This window comes from Oncorhynchus nerka, linkage group LG10, assembly GCF_034236695.1.
Source record: "Oncorhynchus nerka isolate Pitt River linkage group LG10, Oner_Uvic_2.0, whole genome shotgun sequence".
Lineage (NCBI taxonomy): Eukaryota > Metazoa > Chordata > Actinopteri > Salmoniformes > Salmonidae > Oncorhynchus > Oncorhynchus nerka.
In genome coordinates this window covers 12,272,809-12,291,176 of record NC_088405.1, presented here as the reverse complement: position 1 = coordinate 12,291,176, position 18,368 = coordinate 12,272,809, and the positions used below count along the sequence as shown (strand labels likewise).

The 18,368-nt window shown below is 47.4% G+C and overlaps 1 protein-coding gene across 1 annotated transcript in view; it reads right to left on the bottom strand.

Annotated features, from left to right (window-relative positions):
• The window catches only part of ehbp1 (EH domain binding protein 1), a 447,197-nt gene that overhangs the window by 376,288 nt on the left and 52,541 nt on the right, over positions 1 to 18,368 (bottom strand). Inside the window, 3 exon segments of the mRNA XM_065022884.1 lie at positions 10,419 to 10,472; positions 13,358 to 13,453; positions 13,924 to 13,981. Of these exon segments, the coding sequence (XP_064878956.1) occupies positions 10,419 to 10,472; positions 13,358 to 13,453; positions 13,924 to 13,981 (208 nt within the window).

Genomic DNA, 18,368 nt, shown 5'->3' with positions numbered 1-18,368 from the left:
GTATGTCTTTAATTCAGTTAGTCAGTCAGTATGTATTCAATTCAGTCAGTCAGTATGTCATCCATTCAGTCAGTATGTCAACCATTCAGTCAGTTCAGTCAGTCGGTATGTCATCCATTCAGTCAGTTCAGTCAGTCAGTATGTCATCCATTCAGTCAGTTCAGTCAGTCAGTATGTCATCCATTCAGTCAGTTCAGTCAGTCAGTATGTCATCCATTCAGTCAGTTCAGTCAGTCAGTATGTCATCCATTCAGTCAGTCAGTAAGTATGTATTTAATTCAGTTAGTTCAGTCAGTCAGTATGTCATCCATTCAGTTAGTTCAGTCAGTCAGTATGTCATCCATTCAGTCAGTTCAGTCAGTCAGTATGTCATCCATTCAGTCAGTCAGTTAGTATGTCTTTAATTCAGTTAGTTCAGTCAGTCAGTATGTCTTCAATTCAGTCAGTCAGTATGTCATCCATTCAGTCAGTCAGTCAGTATGTCATCCATTCAGTCAGTCAGTATGTCATCCATTCAGTCAGTCAGTATGTCATCCATTCAGTCAGTCAGTCAGTATGTCTTTAATTCAGTTAGTCAGTCAGTATGTCTTCAATTCAGTCAGTCAGTCAGTATGTCATCCATTCAGTCAGTTCAGTCAGTCAGTATGTCTTCCATTCAGTCAGTCCAGTCAGTATGTCATCCATTCAGTCAGTCAGTCAGTATGTCTTCCATTCAGTCAGTATGTCATCCATTCAGTCAGTCAGTCAGTATGTCATCCATTCAGTCATGTGTTTGAGTTGCAATAGGAACTAAATCAAAGAGAATAGAACAGCCTCATTGTGTTGACTGAAACCAGTGTGTTGATTGAAACCAGTGTGTTGATTCAGTGTGTTGATTGAAACCAGTGTGTTGATTGAAACCAGTGTTGATTGAAATCAGTGTGTTGATTGAAATCAGTGTGTTGATTGAAACCAGTGTGTTGATTGAAATCAGTGTGTTGATTGAAACCAGTGTGTTGATTGAAACCAGTGTGTTGATTGAAATCAGTGTGTTGATTGAAATCAGTGTGTTGATTGAAACCAAACCAGTGTGTTGATTGAAACCAAATCAGTGTGTTGATTGAAATCAGTGTGTTGATTGAAATCAGTGTGTTGATTGGAATCAGTGTGTTGATTGAATCTGAATTCTCCAAAGGTCTTTTACCTACCGACAGACAGAGAGGGATTCACTAAGACAAAGTCAAAAGACCGAATGTAAAGGCCTACAGTCCCCCAAACACTGTCGGATTCATTATGTTACAGGATCACTACAGTAAACAATTATATGTTACATAACACACAACAGCATGGCCCATTTAGATAGTGGAATAGGCCTATTTAGATAGCGGAATAGGCCTATTTAGATAGCGGAATAGGCCCATTTAGATAGCGGAATAGGCCCATTTAGATAGCGGAATAGGCCCATTTAGATAGCGGAATAGGCCCATTTAGATCGCGGAATAGGCCCATTTAGATCGCGGAATCGGCCTATTTAGAATGCGGAATAGGTCTATTTAGACAGCGGAATAGGCCTAATTAGATAGCGGAATAGGCCTATTTGGATAGCGGAATAGGCCTATTTAGATAGCGGAATAGGCCTATTTAGATAGCGGAATAGGCCTATTTAGATAGCGGAATAGGCCTATTTAGATAGCGGAATAGGCCTATTTAGATCGCGGAATAGGCCCATTTAGATAGCGGAATAGGCCCATTTAGATCGCGGAATAGGCCCATTTAGATAGCGGAATCGGCCTATTTAGAATGCGGAATAGGTCTATTTAGACAGCGGAATAGGCCTAATTAGATAGCGGAATAGGCCTACTTGGATAGCGGAATAGGCCTATTTAGATAGCGGAATAGGCCTATTTAGATAGCGGAATAGGCCTATTTAGATCGCGGAATAGGCCTATTTAGATAGCGGAATAGACTTATTTAGATAGCGGAATAGACCTATTTAGATAGCGGAATAGACCTATTTAGACAGCAGAATAGACCTATTTAGACAGCAGAATAGACCTATTTAGACAGCAGAATAGACCTATTTAGATAGCGGAATAGACCTATTTAGATAGCGGAATAGACCTATTTAGATAGCGGAATAGACCTATTTAGATAGCGGAATAGACCTATTTAGATAGCAGAATAGACCTATTTAGACAGAGGAATAGACCTATTTAGATAGCAGAATAGACCTATTCTATTTAGATAGCGGAATAGACCTATTCTATTTAGATAGCGGAATAGACCTATTCTATTTAGATAGCAGAACATACCTTTTATATAGGAGAATAGACCTATTTAGATAGCAGAATAGACCTATTTAGATAGCAGAATAGACCTATTTAGATAGCAGAATAGACCTATTTAGATAGCAGAATAGATCTATTTAGATAGCAGAATAGACCTATTTAGATGGCAGAATAGATCTATTTAGACGGCAGAATAGACCTATTTAGATAGTGGAATAGACCTATTTAGATAGCAGAATAGATCTATTTAGATGGCAGAATAGACCTATTTAGACAGCAGAATAGACCTATTTAGACAGCAGAATAGACCTATTTAGATAGCGGAATAGACCTATTTAGATAGTGGAATAGACCTATTCTATTTAGATAGCAGAATAGACCTATTCTATTTAGACGGCAGAATAGACTATTCTATTTAGATAGCAGAACATACCTTTTATACGGAGAATAGACCTATTTAGATAGCAGAATAGACCTATTTAGATAGCAGAATAGACCTATTTAGATAGCAGAATAGACCTATTTAGATAGCAGAATAGACCTATTTAGATAGCAGAATAGATCTATTTAGATGGCAGAATAGACCTATTTAGACGGCAGAATAGACCTATTTAGATAGCAGAATAGACCTATTTAGATAGCAGAATAGATCTATTTAGATGGCAGAATAGACCTATTCTATTTAGACAGCAGAATAGACTATTCTATTTAGACAGCAGAATAGACTATTCTATTTAGATAGCGGAATAGACCTATTCTATTTAGATAGCAGAATAGACCTTTTATATGGAATAGACCTATTTAGATAGCAGAATATACCTATTTAGATAGCAGAATAGACCTATTTAGATAGCAGAATAGACCTATTTAGATAGCAGAATAGATCTATTTAGACAGTGGAATAGACCTATTTAGACGGCAGAATAGACCTATTTAGATAGCAGAATAGATCTATTTAGATGGCAGAATAGACCTATTTAGACGGCAGAATAGACCTATTTAGATAGTGGAATAGACCTATTCTATTTAGCGGAATAGACCTATTTAGACAGCAGAATAGACCTATTTAGACAGCGGAATAGACCTATTTAGATAGCAGAATAGACCTATTCTATTTAGATAGTGGAATAGACCTATTCTATTTAGATAGCGGAATAGACCTATTCTATTTAGATAGCGGAATAGACCTATTCTATTTAGATAGCAGAACATACCTTTTATATAGGAGAATAGACCTATTTAGATAGCAGAATAGACCTATTTAGATAGCAGAATAGACCTATTTAGATAGCAGAATAGACCTATTTAGATAGCAGAATAGATCTATTTAGATGGCAGAATAGACCTATTTAGACGGCAGAATAGACCTATTTAGATAGCAGAATAGATCTATTTAGATGGCAGAATAGATCTATTTAGATGGCAGAATAGACCTATTTAGACAGCAGAATAGACCTATTTAGACAGCAGAATAGACCTATTTAGATAGCGGAATAGACCTATTTAGATAGCGGAATAGACCTATGGAATAGACCTATTTAGATAGCAGAATATACCTATTTAGACGGCAGAATAGACCTATTTAGACGGCAGAATAGACCTATTTAGACGGCAGAATAGACCTATTTAGACAGTGGAATAGACCTATTTAGACGGCAGAATAGACCTATTTAGACAGTGGAATAGACCTATTTAGACAGTGGAATAGACCTATTTAGATAGCTGAATAGACCTATTTAGACAGTGGAATAGACCTAGTCTAAATCATATTGACTTTCTATTTTGCAGCTCAGGCAGTTATTCTAGACAAGGCTCTCCTGTGTCTTTAAAAAAAAAAATGTAACCTTTAACTCGGCAAGTCGGTTAGGAACAAATTCTTATTTACAATGACGCTGGGCCAATTGTGTGCCACCCTATGGGACTCCCAATCACGGCCGGTAGTGATACAGTCTGGAATGGAACAAGGGTCTGTAGTGATGCCTCTACCACTGAAGATGCAGTGTCTTAGACCGCTGTGATACAGTCTGGAATCTAATCTGTAGTGACGCCTCTAACACTGAAGATGCAGGGCCTTAGACCGCTGTGATACAGTCTGGAAACTAATCTGTAGTGACGCCTCTACCACTGAGATACAGGGCCTCAGACCGCTGTGATACAGCCTGGAATGGAACAAGGGTCTGTAGTGACGCCTCTACCACTGAGATACAGGGCCTCAGACCGCTGTGATACAGCCTAGAATGGAACAAGGGTCTATAGTGACGCCTCTACCACTGAGATACAGGGCCTCAGACCGCTGTGATACAGCCTGGAATCTAATCTATAGTGACGCCTCTACCACTGAAGATGCAGTGTCTTAGACCGCTGTGATACAGCCTGGAATCTAATCTGTAGTGATGCCTCTACCACTGAGATACAGGGCCTCAAACTGCTGTGATACAGCCTAGAATGGAACCAGGGTCTGTAGTGACGCCTCTACCACTGAGATACAGGGCCTCAAACTGCTGTGATACAGCCTAGAATGGAACCAGGGTCTGTAGTGACGCCTCTACCACTGAGATACAGGGCCTCAAACTGCTGTGATACAGCCTAGAATGGAACCAGGGTCTGTAGTGACGCCTCTACCACTGAAGATGCAGTGTCTTAGACCGCTGTGATACAGCCTGGAATCTAATCTGTAGTGACGCCTCTACCACTGAGATGCAGGGCCTCAGACTGCTGTGATACAGCCTGAAATCGAACCAGGGTCTGTAGTGATGCCTCTAGCACTGAGATACAGGGCCTCAGACCGCAACGCCACTCAGGAGTCCCTTCATCATTTTCACACAAGTCATTTCCTGAAGGTCCAAGCCTCGATACTGCGCCATCTACTGGTATGACGGCGTTAGTGAACGCTGCTATCAAACAAACTCTAGACTTTTATTATGGAAATGAACCCGGAAGCTTCAAAACGTCTGCCCTAGAGTCGCTTGATTGACTAGCTAACCTCCACTAGCTACGTCTGGCCTAGAGTCGCTAGATTGACTAGCTAACCTCCACTAGCTACGTCTGGCCTAGAGTCGCTAGATTGACTAGCTAACCTCCACTAGCTACGTCTGGCCTAGAGTCGCTAGATTGACTAGCTAACCTCCACTAGCTACGTCTGGCCTAGAGTCGCTAGATTGACTAGCTAACCTCCACTAGCTACGTCTGGCCTAGAGTCGCTAGATTGGCTAGCTAACCTCCACTAGCTACGTTTGGCCTAGAGTCGCTTGATTGACTAGCTAACCTCCACTAGCTACGTCTGGCCTAGAGTCGCTAGATTGGCTAGCTAACCTCCACTAGCTACGTTTGGCCTAGAGTCGCTAGATTGACTAGCTAACCTCCACTAGCTACGTCTGGCCTAGAGTCGCTAGATTGACTAGCTAACCTCCACTAGCTACGTCTGGCCTAGAGTCGCTAGATTGACTAGCTAACCTCCACTAGCTACGTTTGGTCTAGAGTCGCTAGATTGACTAGCTAACCTCCACTAGCTACGTCTGGCCTAGAGTCGCATCTGGCCTAGAGTTCACAGAGCTAATTAACGTTTACAGCTTCTATTACGATCCCAACCATTTACTTCTGGATTTTGTTCCGTTCCTAACGATGCGTCCGTTCAACCATTGGGCAGCTGTCTGGGTCCATGGCAGCTGTCTGAAGACTCTATGGAGCTGAAGACCATATGCTTTGTCAAATCCCCCCCCCAAGCTGAGTAATCTGCTGCCAACTAGTCCAGTCAGTTTGTCAGTCTGTCAGGAGGTCTTTGATGTTCGTCTCAACTTGGAGCACCGTCCTCTCAACCTCTTCACTTCCACATCTTCCCCCGTATCCCCCTTTCTCTCGCTCTGTTTCTCCTTCTCTTCTTTATACCTCACCCCTCTCTCCCCTCCTCCCTCCCTCCCTTCCCTCTCTCCCCCCTCCCATCCTCTCTCCCCCCTCCTGTCCTCTCCCCCCCACCCCGTGCTCCCGTCCTCTCTCTCGCTCTCCTCTTCCCCTGCTTACTTACACCCTCTAAGATCTGTCACCCTTCTGTCTCTCTCTCTTCCTTCCCTCTCTCCCCCCTCTCCCTCTCCTCTGTGTGAGGTAGGAGGGGTGCCTCCTCCCTCTCCTCTTCGCTGTGTGTGAGGTAGGGGGAGGAGAGGGGGAGGGGGAGGAGAGGGGGAGAGGAAGAGATGGGGAGATGAGGGGGGAATGGAGGTAGAGAGGAGGGAGAGAGAGGAAGAAATTGGGAGATGGGGGGAGAGGTAGATGGAGGTAGAGAGAGAGGGGGAACGAGGGAGTAAGAAAAGGGAACGAGGGAGTAAGAGATGGAGGGAGAGAGAGTGAAAGAGAAGGGGAGTTGTGGGAAGGGGAGAGGAGAGAGAGAGAGAGAGAGGGAGAGAGAGGAAGAGAGGGGAGAGACAGGAAGAGAGGGGAGAGAGAGGAAGAGAGGGGAGAGAGAGGAAGAGAGGGGAGAGAGAGAGGAAGAGAGGGGAGAGAGAGAGGAAGAGAGGGGAGAGAGAGACGAAGAGAGGGGAGAGAGAGAGGAAGAGAGGGGAGAGAGAGAGGAAGAGAGGGGAGAGAGAGAGGAAGAGAGGGGAGAGAGAGAGGAGGAGAGGGGAGAGAGAGAGGAGGAGAGGGGAGAGAGAGAGGAAGAGAGGGGAGATGAGGGAAGGGGAGAGAGAGGAAGAGGGGAGATGAGGGAAGGGGAGAGAAGAAGAGCAAGGAAGAGAGGGGAGAGAGAGGAAGAGAGGGGAGGGGGAGAGGGGTAGAGAGAGAGGAAGAGAGGAAGAGAGAGAGAGAGAGAGGAAGAGAGGGGAGAGAGAGAGGAAGAGAGGGGAGAGAGAGAGGAGGAGAGGGGAGAGAGAGAGGAGGAGAGGGGAGAGAGAGAGGAAGAGAGGGGAGATGAGGGAAGGGGAGAGAGAGGAAGAGGGGAGATGAGGGAAGGGGAGAGAAGAAGAGCAAGGAAGAGAGGGGAGAGAGAGGAAGAGAGGGGGAGGGGGAGAGGGGTAGAGAGAGAGGAAGAGAGGAAGAGAGAGAGAGAGAGAGGAAGAGAGGGGGAGAGAGAGAGTGAGAGAGAGTGAGAGAGAGGAAGAGGGGGAGAGAGAAAGGAAGAGGGGGGATCAAGATGAAGGAGGGAAGGGGAGGGAAGGGGAGAGGGGAGGGAGAGACATTTTTGGAGAGATACTAGTGTACTGGCTTCATGCTAACCAGGAGTCTCCTACCCATCTGTTCTTTCCCTCCCAGTGGAAAACACACCATATAATGGTGCCGTGCCAGGGGTTCCACACAGTACCGGTCAGACTGGTGAAAGTCAGGATGGGACCTTTCAGCACTAGAAGAAGAAAGCTCTTCCCAACCTGGAACTCCCCAAGGTGGACTCATTCTTTGAACACACACACAGTGAAGGTATGAGTGTCCTACGCCAAACACACAGTGAAGGTATGAGTGTCCTACGCCAAACACACAGTGAAGGTATGAGTGTCCTACGCCAAACACACAGTGAAGGTATGAGTCCTACGACACACACACAGTGAAGGTATGAGAGTCCTACGACACACACACAGTGAAGATATGAGTGTCCTACGCCAAACACACAGTGAAGGTATGAGTCCTACGACACACACACAGTGAAGGTATGAGTGTCCTACGCCAAACACAGTGAAGGTATGAGTCCTACGACACACACACAGTGAAGGTATGAGTGTCCTACGACAAACACACAGTGAAGGTATGAGTGTCCTACGCCAAACACACAGTGAAGGTATGAGTGTCCTACGCCAAACACACAGTGAAGGTATGAGTCCTACGACACACACACAGTGAAGGTATGAGAGTCCTACGACAAACACACAGTGAAGGTATGAGTGTCCTACGCCAAACACACAGTGAAGGTATGAGAGTCCTACGACACACACACAGTGAAGGTATGAGTGTCCTACGACACACACAGAGTGAAGGTATGAGTGTCCTACGACAAACACACAGTGAAGGTATGAGTGTCCTACGACAAACACACAGTGAAGGTATGAGTCCTACGACACACACACAGTGAAGGTATGAGTGTCCTACGCCAAACACTCTCACATGATGTTCCGAACACCCCTTCATTCCCCGTCAATGGAGATGCACTGAGTGTTTTACTGAAGGACTGTGAATGAATATCAGTCTGACCACTAGATGGCAGCATGTGAACATATAAATGCCAGACCAGTCCAGCCCATATAACCCTGTCCAGCCCATATAACCCTGTCCAGCACATATAGCCCTGTCCAGCCCATATAGCCCTGTCCAGACCATATAGCCCTGTCCAGACCATATAGCCCTGTCCAGACCATATAGCCCTGTACAGCCCATATAACCCTGTCCAGCCCATATAACCATGTCCAGCCCATATAACCCTGTCCAGCCCATATAACCCTTTCCAGCCCATATAACCCTGTCCAGCCCATATAACCCTGTCCAGCCCATATAACCATGTCCAGCCCATATAACCCTGTCCAGCCCATATAACCATGTCCAGCCCATATAGCCCTGTCCAGCCCATATAGCTCAGCCCATATAGCTCAGCCCATATAGCTCAGCCCATATAGCTCAGCCCATATAACCCAGTCCATGTAGCCCAGCCCAGCCCATATAGCCCTGTCCAGCCCATATAACCCTGTCCAGCCCATATAGCCCAGCCCATATAGCCCAGTCCATATAGCCCAGCCCATATAGCCCATAGAGCCCATCCCATATAGCCCAGTCCATATAGGCCAGCCCATATAGCCCAGTCCATATAGCCCAGCCCATATAGCTCAACCCATATAGCTCAGCCCATATAACCCAGTCCATGTAGCCCAGCCCATATAGCCCAGTCCATATAGGCCAGCCCATATAGCCCAGCCCATATAGCTCAGCCCATATAGCCCAGCCCATATAGCCCAGCCCATATAGCTCAGCCCATATAGCTCAGCCCATATAGCTCAGCCCATATAGCCCAGCCCATATAGCCCAGCCCATATAGCCCAGCCCATATAGCTCAGCCCATATAGCTCAGCCCATATAGCTCAGCCCATATAGCCCAGCCCATATAGCTCAGCCCATATAGCTCAGCCCATATAGCCCAGCCCATATAGCCCAGCCCATATAGCTCAGCCCATATAGCTCAGCCCATATAGCTCAGCCCATATAGCTCAGCCCATATAGCCCAGCCCATATAGCTCAGCCCATATAGCTCAGCCCATATAGCTCAGCCCATATAGCCCAGCCCATATAGCTCAGCCCATATAGCCCAGTCCATATAGCTCAGCCCATATAGCTCAGCCCATATAGCTCAGCCCATATAGCTCAGCCCATATAGCTCAGCCCATATAGCTCAGCCCATATAGCTCAGCCCATATAGCCCAGCCCATATAGCTCAGCCCATATAGCTCAGCCCATATAGCTCAGCCCATATAGCCCAGCCCATATAGCTCAGCCCATATAGCTCAGCCCATATAGCCCAGCCCATATAGCCCAGCCCATATAGCCCAGCCCATATAGCTCAGCCCATATAGCTCAGCCCATATAGCTCAGCCCATATAGCCCAGCCCATATAGCTCAGCCCATATAGCTCAGCCCATATAGCTCAGCCCATATAGCCCAGCCCATATAGCTCAGCCCATATAGCTCAGCCCATATAGCTCAGCCCATATAGCCCAGCCCATATAGCTCAGCCCATATAGCTCAGCCCATATAGCCCAGCCCATATAGCCCAGCCCATATAGCTCAGCCCATATAGCTCAGCCCATATAGCTCAGCCCATATAGCTCAGCCCATATAGCCCAGCCCATATAGCTCAGCCCATATAGCTCAGCCCATATAGCCCAGCCCATATAGCTCAGCCCATATAGCTCAGCCCATATAGCCCAGCCCATATAGCCCAGCCCATATAGCCCAGCCCATATAGCCCAGCCCATATAGCTCAGCCCATATAGCTCAGCCCATATAGCTCAGCCCATATAGCTCAGCCCATATAGCCCAGCCCATATAGCCCAGCCCATATAGCTCAGCCCATATAGCTCAGCCCATATAGCCCAGCCCATATAGCTCAGCCCATATAGCTCAGCCCATATAGCTCAGCCCATGTAGCCCAGTCCAGCATAAGTGATGGGAGAGCTAATGTGTACTCACATTTTCAATGACAAACGTCCACTCCTTGTCTTCAAACTCCTCTGCGTGGGGGTCCTAGGAGAGAGGAAACAACACAGAGGTATTCAGACCCCTTCCTTTTCCACAGTCCGTTACCTTACAGCCTTATTCCCTCAATCTACACACAACACCCCACAATGACATGAATGCAAGTTAGTGCTAGTTTGACCAGAAGGCATCTTTGAGAAGCATTTGATCGTCTCCCATATTGGCATTACTAGAGAATGTAATACCTTTTTTGTAATAACATAGCACAGGGGATTGATTTTAAGAAATGTTATTCATATTATGGTGTTTTATTCCGTGAAAATCAAAAAAAAGAAACCCTCTGGGTTTCCGTTAGGATGGCGTGGAACATATGTCGCTGTACAACGTGATGGTCGGGAGTAGGCTACAGCATAAGAGGATTGGAGGATTGTAAATTCATATCTAAGGGGCATAACATTTCCACACCCTAAGTGTAGTGTCCCCAATACTCATTTCACCTATGGTAGGCCGACAGAATATCTACGAATATATATTTTTTCCAACGTGACTCTCCGCCAATAATTATAATGATTTATTTCTGGAGAAACCTAACTTGACTATTTAGCAGACATCACTTGCTTATATTCAGTCAACACACATATGGTTGAAGTCGGAAGTTTACACACACTTAGGTTGGAGTCATTAAAACTCATTTTTCAACCATTCCACAAATTTCTTGTTAAACAAACTATAGTTTTGGCAAGTCGGTTAGGACATCTACTTTGTGCATGACACAAGTTATTTATCCAACAAATATTTACAGACACCACCTTATGAATACAGGCCCTGACTACTATACAACCTGACTACTACAGGCCCTGACTACTATACAACATGAATACAGGCCCTGACTACTACAGGCCCTGACTACTATACAACCTGACTACTACAGGCCCTGACTACTATACAACATGAATACAGGCCCTGACTACTATACAACATGAATACAGGCCCTGACTACTATACAACATGAATACAGGCCCTGACTACTATACAACATGAATACAGGCCCTGACTAATACAGGCCTTGACTACTATACAACATGACTACAGGCCCTGACTACTACAGGCCCTGACTACTATACAACATGAATACAGGCCCTGACTACTATACAACATGAATACAGGCCCTGACTAATACAGGCCCTGACTACTATACAACATGACTACAGGCCCTGACTACTACAGGCCCTGACTACTATACAACATGAATACAGGCCCTGACTACTATACAACATGAATAAAGGCCCTGACTACTACAGGCCCTGACTACTATACAACATGAATACAGGCCCTGACTACTATACAACATGAATACAGGCCCTGACTACTATACAACATGAATACAGGCCCTGACTACTATACAACATGAATACAGGTCCTGACTACTATACAACATGAATACAGGCCCTGACTACTATACAACATGAATACAGGCCCTGACTACTATACAACATGAATACAGGTCCTGACTACTATACAACATGAATACAGGCCCTGACTACTATACAACATGAATACAGGTCCTGACTACTATACAACATGACTACAGGCCCTGACTACTATACAACATGAATACAGGCCCTGACTACTATACAACATGAATACAGGCCCTGACTACTATACAACATGAATACAGGCCCTGACTACTATACAACATGATGAATACAGGCCCTGACTACTATACAACATGAATACAGGCCCTGACTACTATACAACATGAATACAGGTCCTGACTACTATACAACATGACTACAGGCCCTGACTACTATACAACATGATGAATACAGGCCCTGACTACTATACAACATGAATACAGGCCCTGACTACTATACAACATGAATACAGGCCCTGACTACTATACAACATGAATACAGGCCCTGACTACTATACAACATGAATACAGGCCCTGACTACTATACAACATGATGAATACAGGCCCTGACTACTATACAACATGATGAATACAGGCCCTGACTACTATACAACATGACTACAGGCCCTGACTACTATACAACATGATGAATACAGGCCCTGACTACTATACAACATGAATACAGGCCCTGACTACTATACAACATGAATACAGGCCCTGACTACTATACAACATGAATACAGGCCCTGACTACTATACAACATGAATACAGGCCCTGACTACTATACAACATGATGAATACAGGCCCTGACTACTATACAACATGAATACAGGCCCTGACTACTATACAACATGATGAATACAGGCCCTGACTACTATACAACATGATGAATACAGGCCCTGACTACTATACAACATGACTACAGGCCCTGACTACTATACAACATGATGAATACAGGCCCTGACTACTATACAACATGAATACAGGCCCTGACTACTATACAACATGAATACAGGCCCTGACTACTATACAACATGAATACAGGCCCTGACTACTATACAACATGAATACAGGCCCTGACTACTATACAACATGAATACAGGCCCTGACTACTACGTGAGTTGTGACAGATTAGATTTGTACCTTTTTGCTTCAACACCAGGCAAGTCTGTCAACAAGAGATCAGCATGTTGACATAACAGTCTCTCTCACACACACACAGAGAGAAACACACACATACACACACACACAGAGAAACACACACATACACACACACAGAAACACACACACACACAGAGAGAGAGAGAACACACACACACACACACACACAGAGAGAGAAACATACACACACACACAGAGAGAGAGAAACACACACACACACACAGAGAGAACACACACACACACACACACACAGAGAGAGAGAGAGAAAACACACACACACACACACTGAGAAACACACACACACACACACACCGAGAAACACACACACACACACACACACACACACAGAAAAGCTACCTTGAAGAGTGTGACAGATATTTCTATGTTTTCTGGTACAGGCCACACCACCACTCCTCGGTAGGGGTTCTTGATGCCTGGCTGCCAACTGTGAGCCTGGGGAGAGATTGAGAGTGTTTATTTACTTTACCTTTTCTATTTCAACTATTTTCACAACATTGTATTTCGCCATAATATTTTGTGAGTGTAACGTTTACTGCACATTTCTGATTATTTCTATTTAGTTTATAATCTATTTCACCTGCTTCGGCAATGTTAATATATGTTACCCATGCCAATAAAGTCATTTTAATTGAATTGAGAGTGAGAGACAGATGGAGACCGAAAACACAATATATACACTTTATATACACTAAATATAACATCAAACATTTACACAGACAGAAACTCATGAAGGGTAAAGACCCAAACGGATGCAAGGTGCAGACCAACAGGTAAACTCTGAAGAAATATGATAGAAAGCTGTACACTATACATCTCCACAGTGATTTAGCCTACTTCCTACTTCCTACTTCCTACGACCAGGTCCAGCTAAACAGCCTGAAGTACCAAGACAAAACACACACCTTGGAGGATTTCCGTCGGCTCCTGCGAGTCCACACCACTACCAGCTTGTCTGGTTGCCTGGAAAAGAACAGAGGAAGGAGGAGGGATGAGAAGAGGACAGTGTGGAGGAAGGAGGAAGGAGGAGAAGAGGACAGTGTGGAGGAGGGATGAGTAGAGGACAGTGTGGATGAAGGAGGAGAAGAGGACAGTGTGGAGGAAGGAGGAAGGAGGAGAAGAGGACAGTGTGGAGGAGGGAGGAGAAGAGGACAGTGTGGAGGAAGGAGGAGAAGAGGACAGTGTGGAGGAAGGAGGAGAAGAGGACAGTGTGGAGGAAGGAGGAAGGAGGAGAAGAGGACAGTGTGGAGGAGGGAGGAGAAGAGGACAGTGTGGAGGAGGGATGAGTAGAGGACAGTGTGGCGGAAGGAGGAGAAGAGGACAGTGTGGAGGAAGGAGGAGAAGAGGACAGTGTGGAGGAAGGAGGAGAAGAGGACAGTGTGGAGGAAGGAGGAGAAGAGGACAGTGTGGAGGAAGGAGGAGAAGAGGACAGTGTGGTGGAAGGAGGAGAAGAGGACAGTGTGGAGGAAGGAGGAGAAGAGGACAGTGTGGAGGAAGGAGGAGAAGAGGACAGTGTGGTGGAAGGAGGAGAAGAGGACAGTGTGGAGGAAGGAGGAGAAGAGGACAGTGTGGAGGAAGGAGGAGAAGAGGACAGTGTGGAGGAAGGAGGAGAAGAGGACAGTGTGGCGGAAGGAGGAGAAGAGGACAGTGTGGAGGAAGGAGGAGAAGAGGACAGTGTGGAGGAAGGAGGAGAAGAGGACAGTGTGGAGGAGGGAGGAGAAGAGGACAGTGTGGAGGAGGGATGAGTAGAGGACAGTGTGGAGGAAGGAGGAGAAGAGGACAGTGTGGAGGAAGGAGGAGAAGAGGACAGTGTGGTGGAAGGAGGAGAAGAGGACAGTGTGGAGGAAGGAGGAGAAGAGGACAGTGTGGAGGAAGGAGGAGAAGAGGACAGTGTGGAGGAAGGAGGAGAAGAGGACAGTGTGGAGGAAGGAGGAGAAGAGGACAGTGTGGCGGAAGGAGGAGAAAAGGACAGTGTGGAGGAAGGAGGAGAAGAGGACAGTGTGGCGGAAGGAGGGGGGATGAGAAGAGGACAGTGTGGAGGAAGGAGGAGAAGAGGACAGTGTGGAGGAAGGAGGGGGGATGAGAAGAGGACAGTGTGGAGGAAGGAGGAGAAGAGGACAGTGTGGAGGAAGGATGAGAAGAGGACAGTGTGGAGGAAGGAGGAGAAGAGGACAGTGTGGAGGAAGGATGAGAAGAGGACAGTGTGGAGGAAGGAGAAGAGGACAGTGTGGAGGAAGGAGGAGAAGAGGACAGTGTGGAGGAAGGAGAAGAGGACAGTGTGGAGGAAGGAGGAGAAGAGGACAGAGTGGAGGAAGGAGAAGAGGACAGTGTAGCGGAAGGAGGAGGGATGAGAAGGGGACAGTGTGGAGGAGGGAGGAGAAGAGGACAGTGTGGAGGAAGGAGGGATGAGAAGAGGACAGTGTGGAGGAAGGATGAGGGATGAGTAGAGGACAGTGTGGAGGAAGGAGGAGAAGAGGACAGTGTGGAGGAAGGAGGAGAAGAGGACAGTGTGGAGGAAGGAGGAGGGATGAGAAGAGGACAGTGTGGAGGAAGGATGAGGGATGAGTAGAGGACAGTGTGGAGGAAGGAGGAGAAGAGGACAGTGTGGAGGAGGGATGAGAAGAGGACAGTGTGGATGAGGGATGAGAAGAGGACAGTGTGGAGGAAGGAGGAGAAGAGGACAGTGTGGAGGAGGGATGAGAAGAGGACAGTGTTGAGTAAGGAGGAGGGAGGAGAAGAGGACAGTGTGGAGGAAGGAGGAGGGAGGAGAAGAGGACAGTGTGGAGGAAGGATGAGAAGAGGACAGTGTGGAGGAAGGAGGAGGGAGGAGAAGAGGACAGTGTTGAAGAAGGAGGAGAAGAGGACAGTGTGGAGGAGGGAGGAGGGATGAGTAGAGGACAGTGTGGAGGAAGGAGGAGGGATGAGAAGAGGACAGTGTGGAGGAAGGAGGAGAAGAGGACAGTGTGGAGGAAGGAGGAGAAGAGGACAGTGTGGAGGAAGGATGAGAAGAGGACAGTGTGGAGGAAGGAGAAGAGGACAGTGTGGAGGAAGGAGGAGAAGAGGACAGTGTGGAGGAAGGAGAAGAGGACAGTGTGGAGGAAGGAGGAGAAGAGGACAGAGTGGAGGAAGGAGAAGAGGACAGTGTAGCGGAAGGAGGAGGGATGAGAAGGGGACAGTGTGGAGGAGGGAGGAGAAGAGGACAGTGTGGAGGAAGGAGGGATGAGAAGAGGACAGTGTGGAGGAAGGATGAGGGATGAGTAGAGGACAGTGTGGAGGAAGGAGGAGAAGAGGACAGTGTGGAGGAAGGAGGAGAAGAGGACAGTGTGGAGGAAGGAGGAGGGATGAGAAGAGGACAGTGTGGAGGAAGGATGAGGGATGAGTAGAGGACAGTGTGGAGGAAGGAGGAGAAGAGGACAGTGTGGAGGAGGGATGAGAAGAGGACAGTGTGGATGAGGGATGAGAAGAGGACAGTGTGGAGGAAGGAGGAGAAGAGGACAGTGTGGAGGAGGGATGAGAAGAGGACAGTGTTGAGTAAGGAGGAGGGAGGAGAAGAGGACAGTGTGGAGGAAGGAGGAGGGAGGAGAAGAGGACAGTGTGGAGGAAGGATGAGAAGAGGACAGTGTGGAGGAAGGAGGAGGGAGGAGAAGAGGACAGTGTTGAAGAAGGAGGAGAAGAGGACAGTGTGGAGGAGGGAGGAGGGATGAGTAGAGGACAGTGTGGAGGAAGGAGGAGGGATGAGAAGAGGACAGTGTGGAGGAAGGAGGAGAAGAGGACAGTGTGGAGGAAGGAGGAGAAGAGGACAGTGTGGAGGAAGGATGAGAAGAGGACAGTGTGGAGGAAGGAGAAGAGGACAGTGTGGAGGAAGGAGGAGAAGAGGACAGTGTGGAGGAAGGAGGGGGGATGAGAAGAGGACAGTGTGGAGGAAGGAGGAGAAGAGGACAGTGTGGAGGAAGGATGAGAAGAGGACAGTGTGGAGGAAGGAGGAGAAGAGGACAGTGTGGAGGAAGGATGAGAAGAGGACAGTGTGGAGGAAGGAGAAGAGGACAGTGTGGAGGAAGGAGGAGAAGAGGACAGTGTGGAGGAAGGAGAAGAGGACAGTGTGGAGGAAGGAGGAGAAGAGGACAGAGTGGAGGAAGGAGAAGAGGACAGTGTAGCGGAAGGAGGAGGGATGAGAAGGGGACAGTGTGGAGGAGGGAGGAGAAGAGGACAGTGTGGAGGAAGGAGGGATGAGAAGAGGACAGTGTGGAGGAAGGATGAGGGATGAGTAGAGGACAGTGTGGAGGAAGGAGGAGAAGAGGACAGTGTGGAGGAAGGAGGAGAAGAGGACAGTGTGGAGGAAGGAGGAGGGATGAGAAGAGGACAGTGTGGAGGAAGGATGAGGGATGAGTAGAGGACAGTGTGGAGGAAGGAGGAGAAGAGGACAGTGTGGAGGAGGGATGAGAAGAGGACAGTGTGGATGAGGGATGAGAAGAGGACAGTGTGGAGGAAGGAGGAGAAGAGGACAGTGTGGAGGAGGGATGAGAAGAGGACAGTGTTGAGTAAGGAGGAGGGAGGAGAAGAGGACAGTGTGGAGGAAGGAGGAGGGAGGAGAAGAGGACAGTGTGGAGGAAGGATGAGAAGAGGACAGTGTGGAGGAAGGAGGAGGGAGGAGAAGAGGACAGTGTTGAAGAAGGAGGAGAAGAGGACAGTGTGGAGGAGGGAGGAGGGATGAGTAGAGGACAGTGTGGAGGAAGGAGGAGGGATGAGAAGAGGACAGTGTGGAGGAAGGAGGAGAAGAGGACAGTGTGGAGGAAGGAGGAGAAGAGGACAGTGTGGAGGAAGGATGAGAAGAGGACAGTGTGGAGGAAGGAGAAGAGGACAGTGTGGAGGAAGGAGGAGAAGAGGACAGTGTGGAGGAAGGAGGAGAAGAGGACAGAGTGGAGGAAGGAGAAGAGGACAGTGTAGCGGAAGGAGGAGGGATGAGAAGGGGACAGTGTGGAGGAGGGAGGAGAAGAGGACAGTGTGGAGGAAGGAGGGATGAGAAGAGGACAGTGTGGAGGAAGGATGAGGGATGAGTAGAGGACAGTGTGGAGGAAGGAGGAGAAGAGGACAGTGTGGAGGAAGGAGGAGAAGAGGACAGTGTGGAGGAAGGAGGAGGGATGAGAAGAGGACAGTGTGGAGGAAGGATGAGGGATGAGTAGAGGACAGTGTGGAGGAAGGAGGAGAAGAGGACAGTGTGGAGGAGGGATGAGAAGAGGACAGTGTGGATGAGGGATGAGAAGAGGACAGTGTGGAGGAAGGAGGAGAAGAGGACAGTGTGGAGGAGGGATGAGAAGAGGACAGTGTTGAGTAAGGAGGAGGGAGGAGAAGA